The 23921-nt window shown below is 39.2% G+C and overlaps 1 protein-coding gene across 3 annotated transcripts in view; it reads left to right on the forward strand.

The window, feature by feature from the left end:
* The window catches only part of aff2 (AF4/FMR2 family, member 2), a 214843-nt gene that overhangs the window by 53422 nt on the left and 137500 nt on the right, over positions 1–23921 (forward strand). For 2 of the 3 annotated variants that reach the window (XM_074647868.1, XM_074647869.1), the window contains exon 2: positions 11462–11582. In XM_074647868.1, coding sequence (XP_074503969.1) covers positions 11462–11582 — 121 coding nt within the window. Of the gene's footprint in view, positions 1–11461; positions 11583–23731; positions 23855–23921 lie in introns of those variants that run through there. The other variant, XM_074647870.1, reaches the window with a different exon arrangement.

A 23921-nucleotide genomic window follows, 5' to 3' on the forward strand; every position in this document is an offset into this window, starting at 1 on the left:
AGAATTGCATTTTGCAATCCACATCGGTTGTGATCACTGGCGGTCCTGTGGGTCTCAAGGGGGGTCTGCTCTTTATTGATTTACTGTAATATGTTATAATATTCATTCTCACATATAAATTATATTGCAATATATACTGTATATGTTACTCTGAACTCTGAAATTCCATCTCTGATGTGAAAGAAGCAGCAGAACATGAATGATTTAACTGCTGTACCTGCTTGGTTTAAAGGGAAAGATTCGTATTTGGTGTGAAAACCGTAACTCTTGACGACACATGGAGGACGACTGAATTCCATTTAGCTGCTTTGGTTTTTGGGTTTTGGTATTGGCTCACTGACAAAACGTCTTCATGGTTTCAAATGATTTAAAATATATTTCCGAGTGGCTGCCTTGAACTGTTCTGACAGTTATTCCCATAAGACACAAATGCAGCGTGAGTCCACAAAGTCAGGCTCCAGTTGATTTTCAATGAAGCAGCTCCGGAAACTCTCATGATGGCATACGCAGACTGGAGCCTTTCTTCCTACAGACGACAGAACACAGAAACTTCAACATGTTCAAGTAAATCTGCTGACCAGCTTCAACATCTGGTTGTTGGAAACAGCTTTCAGTTTTTACTGGCATTAAATGTAAGGCCTCTGGGTTATATAATATATTATAAATATAATAAATAAAACCAAACACCATCATTTCTGCACTGTTCCGTACTCATTTTATTATTAGAACATATAAATTGTAATCTAATGGTAAAACTGTCAGTTGCTTTTTTTATTTAATGTATCATATTTACAGCTGCAATAGGGAATGGGAACCGGGGAGCATTCTGGGGCACCCAAAATTGAAGTTAGTTAATGAGATAAATCAGGAGGACCTTTACAGTTTGCCACCCATTACGGTCACAGGTGTGTTTTGGCGTTAGTGAACACCTGTCAGCAGTTCAATATAATGTTAATCTTTGGAGGCCAATGTCCAATTTACATACGGGTAGGTGTATGATATTAAATATTACAAGCCAAATGCCAACTTCACAATCATCCAGACAAAGATGAGCTAGCTAATGTTATGCTAACGGAATACTAACAAAACCTGCAAATCTTTGGAGGCCGATGTCAAATTTACAAACGGGTAGTTGCAGGACCTACAGATCTACAAGCCAAATGCCAACTACACATTCATCCGGACAAAGATAAGCTAGCTAATGTTATGCTAACGCAATACTAACAAAACGTTGGCTAATACTGCATATTTAATCTCGTAATTTAATCGGTATCTTGCAAAATGAAACCCATAATGTTAGCCCACTTTTGTGTGTGACTGTATGTTATATATACTGTGCTACAATTGGGCTTTTGGATCTTATTCACTGTGCAGTGTTTTGTGTTATCTCTTGACACATTAAACAGCCAGCGGATGGCACCTTTACCCGTTATCCTTCAAAGATGGCCGACTTGCTGTCGGTGACGTCACATTCCCTATTTGTAGACTGTTTTTCATACTACTTCTTTTTTGTTTAATTTACGGAAGAACTTCTCAAAACATTTGGAAAGAGATATCATAGTAACAAAGATTGAGATATTACTCACTTTTCACAATCGGCAGATGAAATTTACATAATTCGATTAATAGCAAAATATTATATCCATAAAATGATGTGGCTTAAAAGAATACCCTCCTTTTATACTTTTAAAGATGCTGATTTAAAAACATATTTGACCAGGATTGAAAACGTATTAAATTAAATAATAATAATAATAATAAATTATTTAGACATTTCAAATTTATTCCAATTGTTTAACAGACCCCGATTGTTTTTTCTTTTTTCTTTTTATTCATCATTTCCTTTCTTTACATTTTTATTTCTTGTATAATTTATTTTATTTTTATATTTTTTTTATACTGTGAAATATATTTACTGAATTTTTTGTAATGAAAAATGTTTATGTAACTCCTGTAAAAAAAAAAATCCATTCCCTATAGTCCAGTTTCCCCATGATAACCCCTGTGATTAACCTTCATTCATAAGGGAAAGGAATCTGTTTTTCTACCGGGCAGCTGCCTGCTACCACGGCCTGCTGAGTTGCAGGTTCAGTGCCTTGCTAATGGGCACTCGAGCAGCAGTTGCTGAGGAAGGGAGAGCGTGTGTTAGGCTGCTGAAGTCCTGTACAGTGAAAGTGAATGGGAAGGTGATGAGGCTGTGTTTCAGACTCTGGTGTGTGCGCTGGCGTGTGTGTGTTTAGTTATCAGGGGAGCACAGCATAGCTCTGCTGAGATTAAATTCCCAGAGCTTACTCTGGCTATCAGCATTACTTCAGGACACTCTCTAACACACACACACACACACACACACACACACACACACACGCATTAACACACACAGAAGGAAAGCAGAGTGGTAGGAAAGAAAGCTGCCATCGCTACATTTTCATTCAGAGAAAATATCAACATCGACAGTATGCCCACTGCTGATATCACCACTGCTATTAATCCCCAGCAAACCATCCATCTGTCCGTCCATCTGTCCATCATCCATCCTCTTTCTCTTTCTTTCTCTCTTTCTTTCTTTCTTTCTTTCTTTCTTTCTTTCTTTCTTTCTTTCTTTCAAAAGTGGATGTTTTATTATTATCTATCAGCAGTGCAGACAAAGTAACAGATCTACCCGCCATCTCTGATACATCAACATGTGATATCATCAAAAACCGAATATGAAGATGGAGATCAAAACACAGATAACATTTGAATATTTATCGTTCAAAGTTGAAGGGAAATTCAAATTCTTCCCACTTTTGTTTAAGGAAATATAAGCTATAATGATACTGCAGCTATTGTGCATATTTTTGCATTTTTCTAAAGTGGATGAAACTACAGTGGCCCTGAGAGCACAATGCACTGCCAATTAAGAAAACATGCATTTATACCATCTCAATCTGATCAAGCCTTTACTCACTGGAAGGATAAAGGTCTGATAACCTTTGCAGACTTGTACATAAATAATCACTTTGCATCTTATATGGAGCTGAAAGACACCTTCCTCCCTTCTGCAAGACCACTTTTTTCATTATTTACAAGTCAGACATTTCGTTACAAATAATTTTAAAACGTTTGAAAACCCATCCAAGGAACACTCTTTTTATGTTTTGATGAGACAACATCCTGCTGCTAAACATCTTGTCTCGAAACTTGTGATGCTGTTTTCTAATATGACTGTTGTATCATCAAACCATATCAAACCTGCTTGGGAGTTAGATCTTGGTGTGGAGTTGACTGAGGAAGTTTGGAGTGAGGGGTTGGAAAGGATCCATTTAAGTTCAATTAACAGCAGGCTGCAGTTGGTTCAGTTCAAAGTCATGCATAGACTACATTATTCCAAAGAAAAGATGAACAAAATGTATGTATGTATGAATCTGTGACAGATGTAATTCCTCAAAAGGTACTCTTGGTCATACTTTCTGGTTTTGCTCTCTAAGATTCTCCCTTTTTTGGCAGGAAATCTTTAATTGGTATTGTAAAATTTATGATATACAGATTGAACCTGATGTACTAATTGCCTAGTTTGGTTGCTCCGAAACTTCTCTTCCATTACCACACACTGTAGAGTAGACCCCGATGACTGGTATGGTAGTAGCTAAGAGAATAATTCTAAAAGAATGGAAAGCCACCTGCGCTCCTTGTTTTGCTAGATGGCTGAGGGAACTAGTCTAAGTTTACACCAATCAGACGATCGACTAATGATCAATTCTGGCCATGTTAATAACTGAAGCTCAGGTTTTTTGAGTTGATTGAACTTGATGGCGAGCCAACTCGGTCGAGACCTCTGGATCCATGGAGTCCAGAATAGAAGATCCTAGAGCCAAGACCTGCCAACCTTACCCTCTCCCTAACATGGTGGTAGGATAAAAACAAGGCTAGCACCACACATAATGTACGCTCAACTCCCAGCCCCACTTGCACACACCCCAGTTCCTACACTCTGACCTACAGCCCCTTTTCACTTGACTTGGAAGAGACTATTTCCCTGTATACCTCTTCAAACTCATCCGATTAATCGCAAATGAATCACATTTTTTATCTGTTCAAAACGTACCTTAAAGGGAGATTTGTCAAGTATTTAATAATCTTATCAACATGGGAGTGGGCAAATATGCTGCTTTATGCAAATGTACGTATGTATGTATTTTTGGAAATCAATTAACAACACATAACAAAGACAAATATTGTCCAGAAACCCTCACAGGTACTGCATTTAGCATAGAAAATATGCTCAAATCATAAAATGACAAACTCAAACCCAACAGGCAACAACAGCTGTCAGTGTGTCAGTGTGCTGACGTGACTATGACTCGCCCCAAACTGCATGTGATTGTCATAAAGTGGGCATGTCTGTAAAGGGGAGACCCGTGGGTACCCATAGAACCCATTTTCATTCACATATCTATATAAGAAAATGGCCATGACCGTTTTTTTCTTTGCCAAAATTCAGTGTAAGTTTGGAGCGATATTTAACCTCCCACCAATGGATTCCTTACATCTTCTAGTTTTATATGATGCCAGTATCTTCACTCGCTTTAAAACTGAGCCTGCTACATATCCTGGTGGGAAATCACTGACATGTTTTTCTGTATGAGCCCATCCCTTTAAGTAACTAATATCTAAGAAATAAAATAATGTGACGAAAGCTGATTTAAAGTTGTTTTGGTGTAAAGATTCCACACGAATGAGGCTTAAAACAAACACATGCGCCTATACCTCTAGAGGCTCTAAAGAATTTGGAAACACCTCAGCAAAATCATTTGGACTTTTCCTCATGACTGGTCAGCAGACATTGTGTTGACATTGTAAGACGAAACAAACTTAAAGTCACTGGTTCTAAAACCTGTTGTTAGGGTAGGTGTCATAATTGTAAGCGTATATAAATATATGTAATAATAAAAATCTCAAGTTAATGCGTTAAAGAAATTAGTGGCGTCTATCTACAGTATCTATCTAGCTGGTCGACACACACAGTTCGACTTTAGTTTGAAGCGAGTTTCACAAATAATATAATTGTACATCTCAAAAACCTTCATTTGGACAAAGCATCCACAGCACTAAAGAGTCTCACTGACCCGGCCGACCGCAGCGCTGTGGTTCAAAACCCTCTTTAGAAAAGAAAAAAAAGAAGTCAATTCATTGATGTGTGAAAGGACCAAGCGGCAGTTTAACCTGTGTGTGACAGGTAGTGTCGTCCTCTGTTCCTGCCGCACGCTGGGAAATAAATCCTGGATGTGTTAATTACCTCGTCTGACCTGATTCCCTCCGTGTGAATGTCGAGTGTGTGACAGACGGAGACAGTGATCTGTGGCATGGGACTGCAGCACCGTGTGTACGGGGGTGTGTGTGTGTGTGTGTGTACTGTATACGTGTGTGTTTGTCGTAGTGACAGCTCTGTCAGTTATCTTTCTGCACTGACAGACAATGCCCATGTCAACCAGCAGTCCCAGCACACACAATGATCACATCTACGCTGTAACACACACACACACCTAACCTGCCAATCATTTTGTCTGGTATTCCCACTGCTCTCTCCTGCTTTTTGCTCCTCCTTTCCTCCCATTCTACCTTCCTCTCCCCATCCCTCCGCTCTGTCTTTCATCATTCTGTTATTTTTCTTTCCTTTTTAAGAAACTGTCTGTTGCCCTGAATCTGGGTCTTTTTTTTTCCCGCCCTCCCATGGGTCTCCGTGATTTTTTTTCTTCTTTCCCCCTCTATTTCCTCTCATCGCCTCTCCGCTCTTTCTCCCTCCCACTCGCATCTTCGCTGACAGATTAAATGTTGAAGGCGAGGTCTGGTGGAGAAAAAGAGAGAGTCTCTTTTAATTGTGTTGATCGCTAATTAGCCGGCCTGTCTCATCTCTCGGCGGTGGATGTGGTAAAACACGATGCCCTTTCTGGGGTCGGCGGGCCACAGCCTCATGCGTAGCTTGTACTCGCGCACGCACACTCCCACATATGCACACACATTTACTTTGTACTTCCTGAGATTCAAGTTTGGCTGCCAGCTTGTAGATTTCTAAGTGGAGGCTGGTGAGTTTAGGAGGGCAGGGTGAATCGGTAACGGTGCAGTGAAAGGGGTTTTCACTAAAAATACATGATTACGTAAGGAAAACGTTCCAAAAACCTAGGGTTCACCACACTCTCTATTCACCACAGCAGAGCCGGCTCTAGCCCATTCGGTTTTAAAGCTAGAGTGAAGATACTGGCATCATTTGAAACTAAATAACCTAAGGAATCTATTGGTACCGCCCATGTCATGATAGCTCGTCGCGAAGGAGGTGAAATAACGCTCCAAACTTACACTAAATTTTGGCGAGGGAAAACTGTCATGGCCATTTTCAAAGGTGTCCCTTGACCTCTGACCTCAATATATGTGAATGAAAATGGGTTAAATGGGAGCCCACGAGTCTCCCCTTTACAGACATGCCTCTTTATGATCATCACATGCAGTTTGGAGCAAGTCATAGTCAAGTCAGCACACTGACACACTGACAGCTGTTGTTGCCTGTTGGGCTGCAGTTTGCCATGTTATGATTTGAGCATATTTTTTATGCTAAATGCAGTACCTGTGAGGTTTGCTGAATAATATTTGTCGTTGTTTTGTGTTGTTAATTGATTTCCAATAATATAAATATATACATACATTTACATAAAGCAAGCATAGTTGCCCACTCCCATGTTGATAAGAGTATCAATTGACAACTCTCTCTTTACTGTACATTTTGAACAGATAAAAAATGTGCGATTCATTTGCGATTAATCACGCTTAACTATGGACAATCATGTGATTAATCACAATTAAATATTTTAATTGATTATTTTCATAAATAACTGTATTTATTATGATATAAATAAACAATTAGTCCCTTATGTTGTTGGCTTAAAAGTGTTTAGTCAGGTTTACAATATACACTTTTATTAACAAATAAGTGCAGCCGAACAGATGAAAAAGTGTGAGACAGAGAGTTACAGGGGTGAAAAGTGTATTTATGAACACATAAATAGAGAAAGAAAGAAAATGCAGAAAATGAGGAAGGGCGCCCACCGGCATTTTTTATTTTATTTAATTATTATTGTTATTATTATTTTTTTTTTTGGTAATGGGGCAAAAGAGACAAAGAGAGAAAGAAATGAATACATCAACAAATAAATTAAAATGAAGTTAAAAATGGGGTGTATGGGTGGGAGGGAGAAAGGGAGGAAAGAAGAAAAATGTTGGCAATTAAAAAAAAATCTAATTTAATATATATCTATATATAGATATATATAAATATACATAGATATATGTATCTATGTATATTTGTATTTCCTCTCCTATAAGGGGCTGGGGCATGCCTTCTTTAGCAGCCTCCAGGTGGCGTCCTAGGCGATCACCTATATGGCCTATGCGTTAAGCCGGCCCTGCACCGCAGACCCCTCTCCGATCATTCCTATCATTGTTTACTGTCCGCTTCTTCATATTCTAAATGCCACAAGAAAACAATCTTCTTGAATTGTACCCACAAGCAATAATTCTGGCTTCCAAGACAGAAAACCATAGTTCATAGCAGAACGCTGGAAGATTAAAAGCAACTTTTATTGGGATCCATCCAAAGACACAGTCTGCGACGCGACATGAATGGTAAATGGTAAATGGACTTGGACTTATATAGCGCTTTTCTAGTCTTCAGACCACTCAAAGCGCTTTACACTACATGTCAGTATTCACCCATTCACACACACATTCATACACTGATGGCAGAGGCTACTAAGGTGCCAACTTTGCCCATCAGGATTTAATCTAAATACTCATTCACACACCGATGGCTATGCCTCCGGGAGCAATTTGGGGTTAAGTGTCTTGCTCAAGGACACATCGACATGTGACCCGGAGCAGCCGGGGATCGAACCACCGACCTTCCGATTGGTGGACAACCTGCTCTACCCTCTGAGCCACATGCGTCTGTCCTTTGCAGTGCGGTGTGGTTCAGTGGGTACAGCATGTCATAAACACTGCCTGGATTAGGACTTCAATTCCCACTGGGCCCACCTACGTTAAAAATGAATGCACTCATGAATGAAAGTACCCAGCTAATGGCATATGTTACATCATGTTGACCTTATTATAAATAGAAAAGACTGTAAAAGGGTTGCCTTTTTGAGCTCCGGCTAATATTGTAGGAACAGACAATTTATTGCTGCGTTAAACAGCACGAACAATGAAGTGTGTTGGTTCGCCTTTTCGTCTCTATATAAAGAGGCTCATTCATTAGTTCATTCATTTAATTTCATTATTTACTGGTGGGCTGCTTTTCGTTCCTAATGCCTTTCACAATTATAACACAGGCTGTTCAAAGGAATAGTTAGATATTCTTGGAACTACTCTTATTCAGTTTTCTTTCCCAGAGTTAGATGAGAAGATCACTCTTGTGTTTTTGTGCAAAGGCTGGAGCCAGGAGATGATTAGCTTAGCTTAGCATGAAGACTGGAAGCAGAGGAAACAGTCATGTGAAAACAACAATTTGTGGTTTTGGGTTGAGTTTCATGAGTCAACTATTTCTTTGTCGGATACAATGACGTGCCGGGCGGATGGATACACTTGCTTGTCAAGAAATAGGATGGTTACACCCCATAACTCCCCGTAACAACCACAAATTCATGTTTCATTTTCCGTTTGTTTATGGAAATGAGATACGTGTTGCAGCCTTTGAGGTTGCATACATTTATCTTTGGAGAAAGCCAGGCTAGCTGGTCCCCACCCTTCCAGTCTTTATGCTAAGCTATGCTAAGCTAAGCTAATTGCCTCCTGGCTACATGCTGAACCCACAGACACCAGAATGTGGTATTGATCTGGTATGTAGACAATTCTTTTTGTTCCCACTTTTCCTTCATATCTCAAAGACACACCAGACCAGACCAACTTGAAATGAAACAACCATACTGTTCCTCATGAATTTTGAAATATATTAACCTTGGCTGATCTTGTTTCAGCAAAGAAAATGTTTTTCTTTTTGAACCAAACTGTCTCATGCAGATTCAGATACGAGGCCACAGCAAAGCGATAGTTTTTAGAAAGAGAGATATGAACCGTATGTCACCTTAAGGGTCTGTAGTAGCATGGGATAAGCACTTTATGGGAGTTTGAAGATCAAGCAGCCTTTTAGTAATCAAATTCAACACTGCTGGAGTTGATTAAGAAGTCCAGAGTAAAAATAACTACTTAAACTCAGTACTGAGCTGATTCAAAGAGACAGAAAACATCCCATGTATTCTCAAGTACAAACACTGAGGTCACCTCTGTGTACTGTCTTTCAGAGGCTGTAACAGGTTCAGTTTTAGAGCTAGATTGAAGCTACAGATATCATGAAACTAATAAATCTAAAGAATCCATTGGTATCAAGTCATGTACCTTGTCAGGAAGGAGGCTTCATTTAATTAACGCTCCAAATTTAGGGTAATTTTGGCAAGGAAAAACTGGCTTGGCCATATTCAAAGGGGTCTCTTGACCTCTGACCTCCAGATATGTGAATGAAAATGGGTTCTATGGGTACCCACGAGTCTCCCCTTTACAGACATGCCCACTTTATGATAATTACATGCAGTCTGGGGCAAAAAACATACAGTCTTTTTTAAAGCAATACTAATGTGTTATTTTTGTTTATTCTAAAATGATGTATTTCAATATTTCTGCATACTGGGGTCCCTAAACAGTCTTGGAATTACATAAATTGGGTATGACTGGGAAGCTGAGACTCTTGTGGATCCAATGAGTCCCCATAGTAGCCATTTCATTTTAATGAGACAATTTTTTAAAAACTTGACCTCATTGTATAAAATGACCTGTGGTGACCTCTAGGATAATCACAGCCTCATGAAACTCTACAGCCACAAACTAGAGACCTAGAGCATTCAGAGGATGGATGGCTTTCTTAGGTAGGTTGACAATAAGGGGATTTCTGAGCAGTTTCCAGAACAGCATTCAAATCACTGCATGTCTTTTTCTATTGTGTTTCTCAAGGTCTTGGTGTCTTAATGTGGTATTTTGGAGGGGTTATCGATAATTTGTATCTATTCTCGAGTGGTAAAAAATTATTAAATTTGGCACGAAATCTGTGTAACAAATGGCATCAACCCAAAAATTGCTGCAGCCACTTATGAGACATAATAGAGCATGGGAATTGCCATCATATACTTCCATCATAGTGTTCTAAGCCCTGAGGCACTCCAACAATTTATTTTAATTATTTAATTAATTCATGCATATTTTAGGAGTGTGAGAAAATATCGAATATCGCAATAGTATGTTTTGGGATACAGTATCGATCCTCAAAAACGCAGTATCAATCTTTAATGAATAACACTTTACATGCATAGATTAACTCAGTCAATACCTTATTTCATTTGTAAAGAAATGCACCCACTCAGTGTATGTGCCCTCTCAAAGTAGTGCTATGATGTTTTGATGTTCCAGAGACTGTGATGAAGGCAAATGCAGATCCAACTGTTCAGATTGCATGAAAAAAGTAAACTTTTTAAAACTCAGATTGTCTGCATATGGTGAAGTGTTCTTTTTACTGTGACAGTTTTCCTGAAATTAGGTTAAAAAAATTGCAATATATTACCTTGCTTACAGTATCGTAATATATTGAATCGTAACCTCTGTATTGTGATACAGTATGTGTTGTATTGCCAGATTTTTGCCAATACACAGCCCTAGTTTGTTTTTAAATTATTGACTATACCAACTTGACACATAGTGCTGAGCTGCATCTCAAATTAATCTTCAGGTTCCCAGCTTTCAGATGATGTACACCACTTATTTGTGACATATACTGCTGACCTGCTATCTCCCCCTAAAGAACCCCTGTCACCCCTAAAAAAGCCCAAAAACGGGTCTATTGTGGGTCTCAGAGGGTTAATAGGGAAGCGATCAGGATATTAGTTTCAGTGGATGACAGCATGTGTTGGAAGTGAGGTAAATTGGAAGCGTATCGTATCCAGTCACATGTCAGAGAGCCAGGTTTGATAAGTAGCTTATGTCTAAATATTATTAGTAATCTTAAACAAAGCATCCAGCCACATTAATCAAGTTAGATATTTTTGCCTAGATTACCTATCTTCTGTTGGATTCTTGTTTGACAGAAACCATATTTTCTTGCTGTCACTATGAAACTTTAATCAGTTTATCTTTAATTTTTCTCGTTCTCTGTTGTTTATGTGGAATTTAAGTAATTTTCGGACTGACATGATTTACCCTGATATTTCCCTTTAGCAGCTACCCGGCTACTCTAATCACACAGCATGGGGAGAATTTCAGCCAATGCTCTTTGTACATCCAAAAATGACTTGTTAGCAGTTCTCATTAAAAAGCGGTGGGTCTGATTGGTGGCAGGCGATGTGTCGGCCTCAGCGGGGGGTGCTAACGAGCTTTTCTCTTTGTGTCCTTCCAGTCATCTGGAGTCGGATCGCAGCGCCCTGAAGAGGAGGGAGTGGGAGAGGAGGAACCAGGAGGTCCAACAGGATGAAGACCTGTTCTCAACTGGATTCAACCTGTTTGGAGAACCTTATAAAGTAAGAGTGATCGATTAATGGATTGTTAATAATTAAATGGTCAATAATTTATACTACAATATTTTAGGAAATACGCTTATTTGCTTTCTTTCCGAGAGTTAGATGATAAGATTCATAGCACTCTTGTGTCGTGCCTGAAGTGATCTGGGAGGCGATTAGAATAGCGTAAAATAAAGACTGAAAGTTTGTCAAGAAATATTTACAGCATGTAACGCCAACTAAAGCCACACATTGGTATTTTTGACATTTCTGTTAGTGTACAGAAACCACTTGAATAAATGAGATACAACATGTTATTTATTCAGCTTCAGAGCTGTTGGTTGGTTTATTTTTTAACTTTGGAGTAGGGATGTCAAGAGAACCGATACTTTGGTAAGACGAATTCTGAAAATGTGACGTACTCGTTTTTCAACAGTACCGTAGATACCATCAGGGCTCAAGACTAACGTTGTCCCGTGGACTAGAGAAAATATGTTTGGAACGCAATAAACTCACTAACGACACACCCTATTTTTTTCCTGATAATGCTACATTTCAAACAACAAATCCATGTTTAAATCAGCAGGACGAGAGCTAGTAACTTTAGCTGTTAGCTCCGTACAGGACCGTGCTGCTTACCGGCTGCTAACAGCTAACATTAACTAGCTCTCATCCTGACGATTTCAACACGGGAGGTGCCATTGATTTACATTACATTAACATTTACATGATGCGTTCAGGCTCTGTTCAGTAAAAATTTATATTGGGTGAAGGTATATTCTAACGTTATCATGATGTGTTCAAATGTAATCTTGTAAAATGTAGTTTTTGACGAGAAACTTGAATAAATCCAGTTGTTTTGAAGGAGAGGTTTTCCCAGCAATATAAAATAGATAACAGAGAGGGAATTATGACCTGTTTAACTTCCAAACAAGAACCATTATGCAAATGGTAATAAAGGAGTGTATGTTGAAGTATCTGGGATTTATTGTTTTATTTTGGTTTTTACCGGAGTATCAAATTGGTATCGAGAATCATGGAAGTTCTCTACTAAATTACTGGTAATCGTGACATCCCTACTTTGAGTGAGTGAGTGAGCCATGTGAACGTTAGCTGTTTTAGCTGTTTTTCAGCAAACTCTCTGGCCCTCCTGTAATTTAAATCCCGTTCGAAATAACATCCTTTTATTTTAAAGTGGATCTATGAGTTTTTTTCTGCAGCTTGTCCTTCTATTTTTTTTACCAGCTAAGTGTGAAATTACATTTTTGTGTGAAAATGGAGTAAATCAAAATGTTTTTGCTAATCTGATAGATGGAAGCATGTTAACACCAACCCATAGACCTATTTGGGAACCAATATGATAACAGAAAAATTAAAGCCACCTGGAGAGGAAGACCTCATAAAAGCTCGTAATGTCAGCTACAGGTAGTGGTTCTAGTATTCTCTTCGGAGCCCCGTTTTTTTAGCCGATATTTGTTTACATTATGGCAAATTGGCACCATTATAAGTATGCCAAATTAGCCATTAGCAGTTTCTCCTTGCAGTGTACCCAGGGATGTACAGACAACTATCACTGGAATATTTTGATACTGAGGAGAAGTTGAAAACATGATGAGTCTCAGGCAAGTTCTGCAGTTATAAGGAGATTCCTAAGCTGATTTATGGAAGTCTATTCGTGATGGACATCAGAGATGAGTTGACTGAGTTATGACTTCAAGAAGGGAGTATGACATTTGATTCAAAATTCACCTCAGTATCTTCACCTCACGTCTCTCCCTCCGGCTTTTGGTTTTGTCCTGCTGAATGTCTATTACAGACTAGATCCTGTAACTTCCTGATGTTTAAAATGCTGTCTGGAGTGATGAGTTAAATTACAGAGGAGCGCAGTGAATATTTCATTCCCCACCTCCCGCCCGAATGGAGCTTAAAGGTGGAGTCTGCGATTCTAATTCAATACACTTTTTTTCAAATTCAGTGAATATCTCCTCACGGTCTGCTGCCTGTCTTTTCTGTGTGTGCTCTGAAAAAACATCCGGTGTTCATACACAGCCCTGGCTCTATAAATAGAAACAAACAAAGTGGCTCGGACTAGGGCTGTGTATTGTTACGAATCTCACGATATGATACGTATCACGATACAGGGGTTACGACTCAATATGTTGCAATATATTGTGATACTGTAAGCAAGGCAATATATTGTGATTTTTTAAAATCGAATTTTAGGAAAACTGTCATCGTATAAAAAACACACCACCATATGCATAAAATCTGAGTGAAATTTGTTTTACTTTTTCATGCAATGAGAACAGTGGGATGTGGATTTGGAACAGTCCCTGTAACCTCCAGCATCATAGCACTACTTTGAGAGGGCACATACACTGAGAGGGTGCATCTCTTTGCAAGTGAAATAAAGTTTTGACTGAGTCAATCTTTGCATGTAAACTATTAATTAAAAATCAATAGTGTCTTTGAGAATCGATACAGTAACACAAAACATAATATCCCAATATTCGATATTTCCGATATTTCCTTACACCCCTAGCCCGAAACCGAGCCACTAGGGCTGAACCGAATGTTATTTTTTGCTTTCAAAGCTCCTTTTGAGGTTTTCAAATGAAGCCTAGAATGTCCATTAGGTGCGAGCCTTCCTTTGTGTGTGACCCTCAATGAAAATGTTGTTTTTGAAAGGGTAAATGCCAACAAATATGGATTGAAGCAGGATATTTTGTTATAATTTTTGGAAAAATCTGCTCATTCTGCACCAGCTCCAAGGCCCCGAGTGCAGGATCGGGAAATCTCACTTCCAGAGAGCTTTATATTCCAGTCTCCAGTGTGGCAGGAGAGCGCAGGTTCAGCCTTCAGAACAAAATGTGAACGGCTGTGAGAAGTCGTCTGTCTAAGGCAAAAACTCTGTTCGTCTTTTCTCTCCATGCCCTTATAAATGCATACTCTATACGCTTGTTCTGTAGCCTATGTTAATTATTGAAATGACACAAAAACACACACAGTGGGAGCTGCTGCCTTGTGTGCTGCTGTATCAACCCTTATGCTTGGGCCAGATTGCCCGCACGAGCAGTGCGTGACGGCTGCCTCGCTGAACTACTGCGCGTGTCACACGTGTGTTGTCCACACCAGCAGCGTTTCTGTTGCTGTGCTGCTGCTGCTGTCAGCCCTTTCTATCTACATAGAGTTCGCTTTTCATAATAACCATTTCATTTCATTATAAATGTCATTTATGTTTATTTTAGACAGAAAAAGGTTAAGAAGCATGTGCTCATTTGTAAATAACAGTAATAATCCACAATTAAAACACAGTACTTTATTCATTCATGGAGCCGTGCAAGTCGCTGCATGTTCTTCAACACTGTCCTGCAAATATTTCAGAATAAAAGCCTTGTGTTAACAAATGATGGAATTCTGTCAGTAAAATAAAAAATGCTTGAGGGCTTTTATTTTTAAATGAAAGCAGGAAGTGTTGATTTAAAAATAAATCTTTACTTTTTTTTCATATCCATGACATATTCTACAGATACAGACATTGAAACTGTATTAATGTTGCTGTTATGATGTCAACATACTGTCGAAAGATCACTTTCACTGTCTGTTGTTGCAGTGAACTGCGCGCGGCTCGCGGTAAAGATAGGAGAACCTCAAATCTCTAGAAGAAACGCAGCTGACATGCAGCCGAGGGTCACGTGCAGCTCATGTGAGCAGTGATGGCGTGTTGGCGTTTAGCCTTTCAAAAACGGTTTGCTCTCCCACTTGCCGTGCACACACAAAGGAAGGCTCGCACCTAGTGGCACAGTCACAGCTACTTTGTTTGTTTCCCATTGTGTATGTACACCGTATTTTTTGTCAGCGTGCCTGAAGCCAGCGGACCGTGAGGAGATATTCACTGAATTGAACAAAAAGTGTATTGGATTAGAATCACAGACTCCCATCTCTTCTCATCTAACTCATAAAGAAAGTGAATAATCATATTTTCAAGAAGACCATTTCTTAACTTTGAATCTGAAACAACCAATTTTATAAATGTCAAACAAACAGTAACTATCAGTTTGAATTTAAGAACTGAAACACAAAGCAATCCCGTACGCTACCGCCACACAGCACACACTCATCTTTACAACCTGTCCGAGCCGTGATGCTGCTTCCTCCACACAGAGTGCTCTCCCGTTGCTGTTTAAGAGACAGTTTTACACTTCGCTGTTAAGTTTTGATTGATCTCTGCGGCAGGAGAATGGACATACCTGACACCGGAATTTCATTTGGGGAAATGGAGTGAATTTACGACATCTTAATCAGCGAGGATGGCCCACTCTCCTCTAAAGCAGCCCCGCTCGGTGATTTAGGCTCATATGAAACAATTTTGTGCCGGCAATCAATTGAAAGGAATTGTTATTACTAACCAACAATTATCCAAACATTTATTTTGTACCATAATGCTGTTTTTGCGGATGATAAAGCTGATAATGGGCCTATGGATCATCACAGGCTATTGTAACCGTTTCTTCCAATAGTGTAATATCCTCTGGCATAAGGTTGTGGTCTGTTCTTGTTCTGAGCTACTTGAGATGCCATCATTTTGTTTCTTCTTTAGCTGAAAGTGAAGCAGCCATGCATGAAGTCCACGGCTACTCTCCTGCCCCCGTGTTTAAAATTGATTTTGGTTTGTTAACTCTCATTTGCAACCGCGAGGCACTTCAACACTCGGTTATGCCGCCAAGTGTATCGACCTTGGGACAGACTGGCTTTGAATCTCGACAGAATGTGTTTAACTGCTGCTGTGTCTGTGAACGCAGAGGACACGGGGGCTTCTCACTGAGACGCTGCTCGAGGTTCGGCAGCACATGAGAGCTTGTTCTCATAATGAATCTAATCCTAGGTGCCTCCATGCTCCGACTAATTGTTTCCAACTAATTAATGGTGCTGAGGTCAGGTCAAGATGTGTGTGTGTGTGTGTTTGTGTGTGTGTACATGTGTGTGGAGAGAGCAAGGATGACTGGGCGGTGTGAACTGTGATATTTCAGACGCCACTGCCGCTATTTAGATGACTCTCGAGGGGATGATGCTTTTTGGCGTCTGTTTTAAGGGGCTTAAGTTATTACAGTGATTGGAGCCAAAATGAGAAGATTATTTGTTCCCTTTTTTCATTTATTTTAGCAGTTTTGCAAATACTGGAAGAGCAAATAGCGGGTGTGTTTCATCCAGCTCGCTCATCAATTAGATGGCTTGTTACAGAGGTAAAATAGAGGATTCTAGTCATGTGATGAAGGGCTATATAAACCTCAATTTAATAGGGCTGGGATGATACGCCTATCTTGATTTTTAAGTATTGCGATTCTACAAATATTGCGACTTGATATTACGATTTATTTGTTTTTTGTTAACTATTTTATCACTAGACCATGGGAAAAAGTTGAATCATACACTTCTAGGGACTCTTACGTTGGAAAATATATATATTAATTCGGTAAAAATGTTTGATTTTCAGCATGTATGTAGTCAGAGATGTCCTGAAGTCAAATATTTCAGTCATTGTCAGGAATTATTTATAAAATGTTTTCCATTAACCCAAACATTTAAGAATAAAGACATTTCCCTTAATTTATAAGAGACATGTCATTCTGGTGAATATAATCCAATCAATCTCATTTTCATATATGTATTTTGTATATACAGTTCCCTTTGTTAACAACTTATTTTGAAAACCAGACTAGTCACTCGTGTATATTTCCGCTAACTTCGCCAAGTCCGTCGCTAGCTCGCTCGCTTGACCGCATGTTACCGCAATATGATAACGTTTCCTGTCCATGACAGAGTTAGCATGCAGCTTTAGCCGTGATATCTAGCTCTGCTTTTCCTGGTAATGTGTGAAACCCAATGTGTTTCCATACTTTACTGTATGTGTAGTATTTACCACTTTGGATTTAAAATGTGAGGATGCAGGTCGTATCCACACGGACCCTCCGCCGCTTTCGGCTTTGTCAATTTCGGCTCACTGCGGTTTGTTTTGATTGACGGATACGGAACGGATATGACGTCCAGTTACTCAGACTACAGCAATAAAAGCGGTAACTTCCTTCTAACTCCACATAGACTCAAATGAAGCAAATATATCGATTCTGGCATTAAAAAATCTATTTTAAAAAAATTACTTGCGATACATAGGAAAATCGATTTTTTTTCCCCCCACCCCTTCAATTTAAGGACTTAACACAACGGGGACGTTATTTTCATGCGATTAATCCTACGCCAATATGTTTTTTTCAAACTGTTGTTTTCACACAGAACGCAAATATTACGTGGCGAAAAAGCGGCATTTTTTCGGAACATGGCTGATTTTTCTGAGCTTTTGCACTGCAAATAAAGACATCAATCAATCATGTTTTGCGGACAACAACACAGAGGCTCAATAGTCTGAACCAGGACGGCAGATTTTATTACTCCTTTCAACCTTGACAAAGTAAGCACAGACTAGACAGACATATTATAAAATATGACGACATTCAAAGCTTCATTCGAAAACCTTAATAGAAGCTTTGGATGTAAAAAAAGAAGAAAAAAAAGAAAGACATTTGGTACAGCCCTACAAAAAGAGGAATAAGCTGATAAATACAGTGGGTCTGAGTTTTGGTGTGTATCAAACCCTTTTCACATTTTGGATTGTTTTACACAGCAGCACCTGACTGCAGTGTGCTGCTGTGCTGAGCATTTCTACATCTCTCATTAATTACAGTGATTAACTGAACGGGGGAAACTATAATTCACGAAGGTGAAAATAATTCAAACAGAATTTGTAGCAATGGTACATCTTCTAAGTGGCTGGCCCAAAGGGTTGACTGCATCATTCATAGGGGACAACAACATGTTTACTTGTTTCATATTCCACCTCTTTCCCACTAATCTTTTTCCACCATACACTTCCCCAGTTTATCTCTTACTGCTGCTAAACTTGAAAAACAGCTTTGGCACACCTTGCTACTTTCTTCTGCTGATGCATTTGCCACACTAACAATTTCTGTTTCTTTTTCTGAGTTTGTTGCTTTACTTGATACAATTAAGTGGATTTACCAAGGCCTCTATACAGCCTCGCTGCACTTCCTCTGTGTCTGAGTGCTGACTGAATTTACTGAACTACTCCTTTAGAGATCTATATCAGCCCTTTTTTTATTATCACATAGGATTGATAGAATTTTTATCATTTCCGATGCCACTCTTGTTCATATTTTCTAGCGTCAGTCTCGCTCTGTACCTGTATATCTATCGTGTGTCCGTCACTCTAGTTCTCTGTCTTTCCCTCTCTCTCCCTCTCCAGTATTCATTCTCTCTGTCAGCTATTAGCTAATCCCTCTTCTAATCCTGTTAAAGAGCGTTATGCTGTTAGCAGCTATTTGGGATGATCTATTCACACACACTCACACACACACATACATACACACACGCACATAGGTATTCATCCTCTCCTTCTCCTCTGTTTTCCATTTTGCCTCTCTGTAAATGTGTTTTCTGTTCCTCTTCAGCCACCAGATCTTTTATTCATGAGCCTGAGATGGAGAAGAGATGAGCTAATTTATTCACAGCTAACTTTGGCCCGCCACGGTGTGTAGTGTTTGCGTGTGTATGCGCGCGCACACACAGAGAAATTACATCTGTTAAGATTATTTGAAAGCAACTCTCTCCTTTCTTGTATGAATCTTTTGTAAATAAGGTTTGATTCTTTGCTCTGTTTCCTTTTTTTGGGGTATTTTCATGGTGTTGCTATTAGAGAGTAAAAAATAAGGATACAGTGAAGTGAAGAAAGACATGATACAAGAGATGAATGGTGCTTTCAAGTCAGATTTGTGTTGAAGATCTGTCATCTTCACCCAGGGCTGTTACCTGGGGTTCACCTAGGACTTTTTTAATAGTTGCAGAGATATCGTATGTCTGTGTTTCTAGTCCTATGCAAATCTGCCATGTCTTTATTCCATAAAGTAAAAATCCCACCATGTTTGTACCATATTTCGTGAATTTAAATTGTGCAAGTTGCAGTGGAAAGTATTAGTAAGAGCTTTAAAAGCATATTGAGTCCAAATTCAGGACACTCATCTGGATATTGATTTTGGTGGTTGATAAAAACAGCCCTCTAGAGGTAGAATTTATGTCTCAGCCACTAGATAATCCTCAGGATTGTGTCCATAATTTTGAGTGATACATAACCCTCCATTATCTTGAACAAGTGCAGTGAATGTAACGTATATATGGGGGGTTAAATCACTTACCCAAAGGCATTCCATCCAATACGAAAAGAGCTTTACTCTACAGCCGAAACAATTAGTTTATTAATCAGTTAGTTGATGGACAGAATATTGATTGCCATCTATTTTGATAATTCATTAACAGTTTCAGTCATTTTTAGCCACACTAGTGCCGTGGCCCAATTTAATGGCAGTGTCGCTCAGGCCCACCACTTTGGTCCAGATCATAGATATTTATATATAGTCAAAATATCCCGGATGCGAGAGCTGCCATCTTCAGAATTTGACGTCATTTGGAGCCATATTCTGCGCAGTAGTGATCGGGGGGGGGTGGAGCCGCAGTATCGAGGTCACCCGCCCGAACCAAATTGCAAGAGAGACTCTTGGCTGCCAATCATGACGTCTTGAACCCCTTTTTATAGCATCTAATAACTAATTAAAATCAAACTTATAAAAAAAACACAACACTTAAACATACATGGGTAAGGATTGTAATGTGATTGTGTACTGAAATGTAGCCTAACAGTTCAAAGTGATTTAAGTGGACTCCAGGAAGAATAGCTGGGCTTCAGCCACAGCTAATGGAGATCCCAATAAAAGATAAAAGATACATCAGCGTGATAAGAAATACCTAAAATGACAGAAACCATTTTTTGGAAAACTTTAATTGACGTGTAGTTTGACTTTTTAGTTTGGCTCGTGTCCCATCTGCTATCATGGAGGGGGTGGGATTTATGACCTATACTGCAGCCAGTTTTGGCTTCTTTTGTGGGGAGCTGTCATGTCGTTCATCTTTATATACAGTCTATGGTCCAGACTGAAATATATCTCAACTATTGGATGGATTGCCATGAAGACATTCATGATCCCAGAGGATGAATTCTGATGATGTATTGGCAGAAATAGATTATAATATTAATAGGTATGTTTTTTTTTGTGTATTATCAACTGAAAATATGAATCATTGTGTTTTCTTTACGATAGAATGAGCAGTTTATATCTACGGAGCGTGTCCTTTTCACGGAGCTGGCCGCCATGTTTCTACAGTAGCCCAGAATGGACAAACCAAATGCTGGCTCTAGATATGGCCATTCACGTTTTCACATTTTTGCGTCAGCCATCGTAGTTTTCTCACACGCTTGGCACACGGGACAATTTTCAGTTGGTTGCAATCTGCAACCTTACCGCTAGATGCCGCCAGATCCTACACACTGCACCTTTAATCAAGAAATAATTGGCAGAGCATATTTAAGATTATTGGTACTTCAATGACCCTGATGGTTGTGTTACTTGTACCAGAAAAAACATCCATTTCAGTTTCACCTGCTTCATAAAATTACTATCAAACCAATTTGATTATGAAAAAAGAGCATCGCAATATAGCAATTATCATCAAATGATTCTTACATTACTCTCTATTAGAGCAAATGCAAGGGTGGTGATATAATAATTTTTAAGGCTACGAAGTGTCTCACACACACACACACACACACATACAAACACACACAGAGAATTCCCTCTTCAGCAATAAGACCTCTCCGTGGATCATTGCCTGTTATAACAGTATTATTTGCTTATTGACTGAAGCTGTTTGCATAGGAAAAACAAAACCAGGCACGCAGATACATAACCAAGATACTGTACTGTACATGCTTTCTAGAGAAGTCAAGAACAAAGATAAGATAAGATAAGATATTCCTTTATTAGTCCCGCAGTGGGGAAATTTGCAAGGACTCATGGATCACGTTCATTAACTGATTATGTCTTTAAACCTACAAATGATGTAGAAGATGTGTGGGTTTTACTCTTCTGACCACTGAGAAAATAGTTTGAAAATCGACCCTGACAGCCTCTCACAGATCTGCATGATTGGTGTTAAGTTCCGCTACAATCAGTGTGAGGATTATTCATTATTACATGTAACGTGATGCTCTTTCCAGAAATATTGCCTACGATTAGTTAAGCTCCTGCTTCCTATGAACATACATTCATTATTCATGAATTCATTAACCTCTCCAAATACAGGCAATTTCACCCTGTCTTGAGAATTAGATGAAGGGTCTTATTCACTCCTTCTTGGTTCACACATCTCAACCTTTAAACCTATTGTAGCTTTACTTGACAGTCACTCCATGTTACCTCAGGGGTGATTAGCAGAGCACAGGTTGTCAGATACCTTTTCCTTTATGGATCTGTTGATCAAAGCACTAAAGTTGTGTGCGATAAAATTACAATGCCACATTTCACATCTCATTCAGTGTTTCCGGTGTTCATTATTAGTCTGTGAGTCATGATGAAATGGCAACACTTCATAATAGCCATCATTTATAAATGGTAAATTGATGGTTAATTAAACTTAGTTAATATTTATTTTACAGTTACAAACAATGAAATGATAATTATTAATCATGTTACTAATTATTAGTAATGCTCTAATTTGTTATTTTATCAGTATTTTTTGCAATTAGTTTATAAATTCTATATTGTATCATAGCTGATAAGAGATGATAAAAAATTACTTTCTGATTACATTAGTAAAGTATTTATCAGTTTATTGTTGCACACATTATCACATGTTATATACTATATTAAATATTTCTTAATGATTACATGATTTTGTAAACCTTTAAGAAATAGTTTGTAAAACACACTTGACAGCCTGTGGGTAAAAGCTGTTTCGTAGTCTGTTGGTGTGTGTTTTAATTGTCCTGTATCTCCTTCCGGAGGGAAGGGGAGCAAACAGTACATGTCCAGGGTGGGTGGGGTCTTTGGAGATACAGCTGGCTTTCTTACAGAGCCGACCAGTGTATAGGTCACTGAGGGGGGGTAATGTGGTCCCAATCACTTTTTCCGCCATCCTCACCACCCGCTGCAGGTCCCTCCTGTTCTCCACTGTGCAGCTAGCAAACCACACAGTGCAGCAGTAGGTCAGGAGGCTCTCAATGGTTGCCCGATAGAAATTGATCAGCAGGTGTTGAGGAAGGTGAGCCTGTTTCAGCTTCCGGAGGAAGTAGAGTCTCTGCTGGGCCTTCCCCACCTGATGAGAGATGTTTTTGGACCAGGTGAGGTCTGACGAAATGTGGACTCCGAGGTACATGAAGCAGTCCACCCTCTCCACCTCCTCTCCACGTACGCAGAGGGCAGAGTGCTCCACCCACCTGGCTCTCCTGAAGTCTATTATCATTTCTTTTGTTTTTGTTGTGTTTAAATCCAGGTTGTTATGGGAACACCATTGTGTCAGATGTTGGATCTCCTCCCTGTAGGCTGTCTCGTTGTTGTTGGTTATCAGTCCTACTACAGCAGTGTCGTCTGCAAATTTGACCATGGTGTTGGTGGGGTGAATAGTTGAGCAGTCATACGTGAAGAGGGAGTAGAGAAAAGGACTGAGGACGCACCCCTGTGGTGTTCCAGTGCTCAGGTTCAGAGTGGCCGAGGTGTGGTCCCCCATCCTGACACACTGGGGTCTGTTCCTGAGGAAGTCCAACATGGGAGTGGACAAATATGCTGCTTTATGCAAATGTTTGTATATGTTTATTATTGGAAATCAATTAACAGCACAAAACAATGACAAATATTGTCCAGAAACCCTCACAGGTACTGCAATGTGTGCAACAATAAACTGTTAAAATAACATAAATTATAGCATTACTAATAATTAGTAAACATTATTAATTAGAATTTCATTGTTTAACAGTAAAATAACTATTAACTAAATTTAATTAACTATCAATTTACCATTTATAAATGATGGCTATTATAAAGTTTTACTGATGAAGTGACACAATTAAATTACAGGTTGTAGATCTTGCATAATTCAGATTTGGCCCATGATGAATGTTTGCTTCACCATTTGTCACTCAGGTAGAAAAAGAAATGTCAGAGGACAGGAAAAAAATCTACACTATTTCCTCTTCCATGGCGTTTTTGCAGGAATCCGGCGCCAAATATAGATCTGCTGAAACCCCTGCTGCTTGCCCTCGTCCTTTCAAAAACGCCAAATGATCAAATCGCGTAGTTTAATCATTAAATAAGCCGTCTTGACTGACACAAAAGGTACTCTCGAGCTATTCTGAGGAACATCTCAGCATTATCACGTAGCGGCTGAAGGTGTTACACCGTC

The sequence above is a fragment of the Sebastes fasciatus genome, chromosome 10 (assembly GCF_043250625.1).
Source record: "Sebastes fasciatus isolate fSebFas1 chromosome 10, fSebFas1.pri, whole genome shotgun sequence".
Classification (NCBI taxonomy): Eukaryota; Metazoa; Chordata; class Actinopteri; order Perciformes; family Sebastidae; genus Sebastes; species Sebastes fasciatus.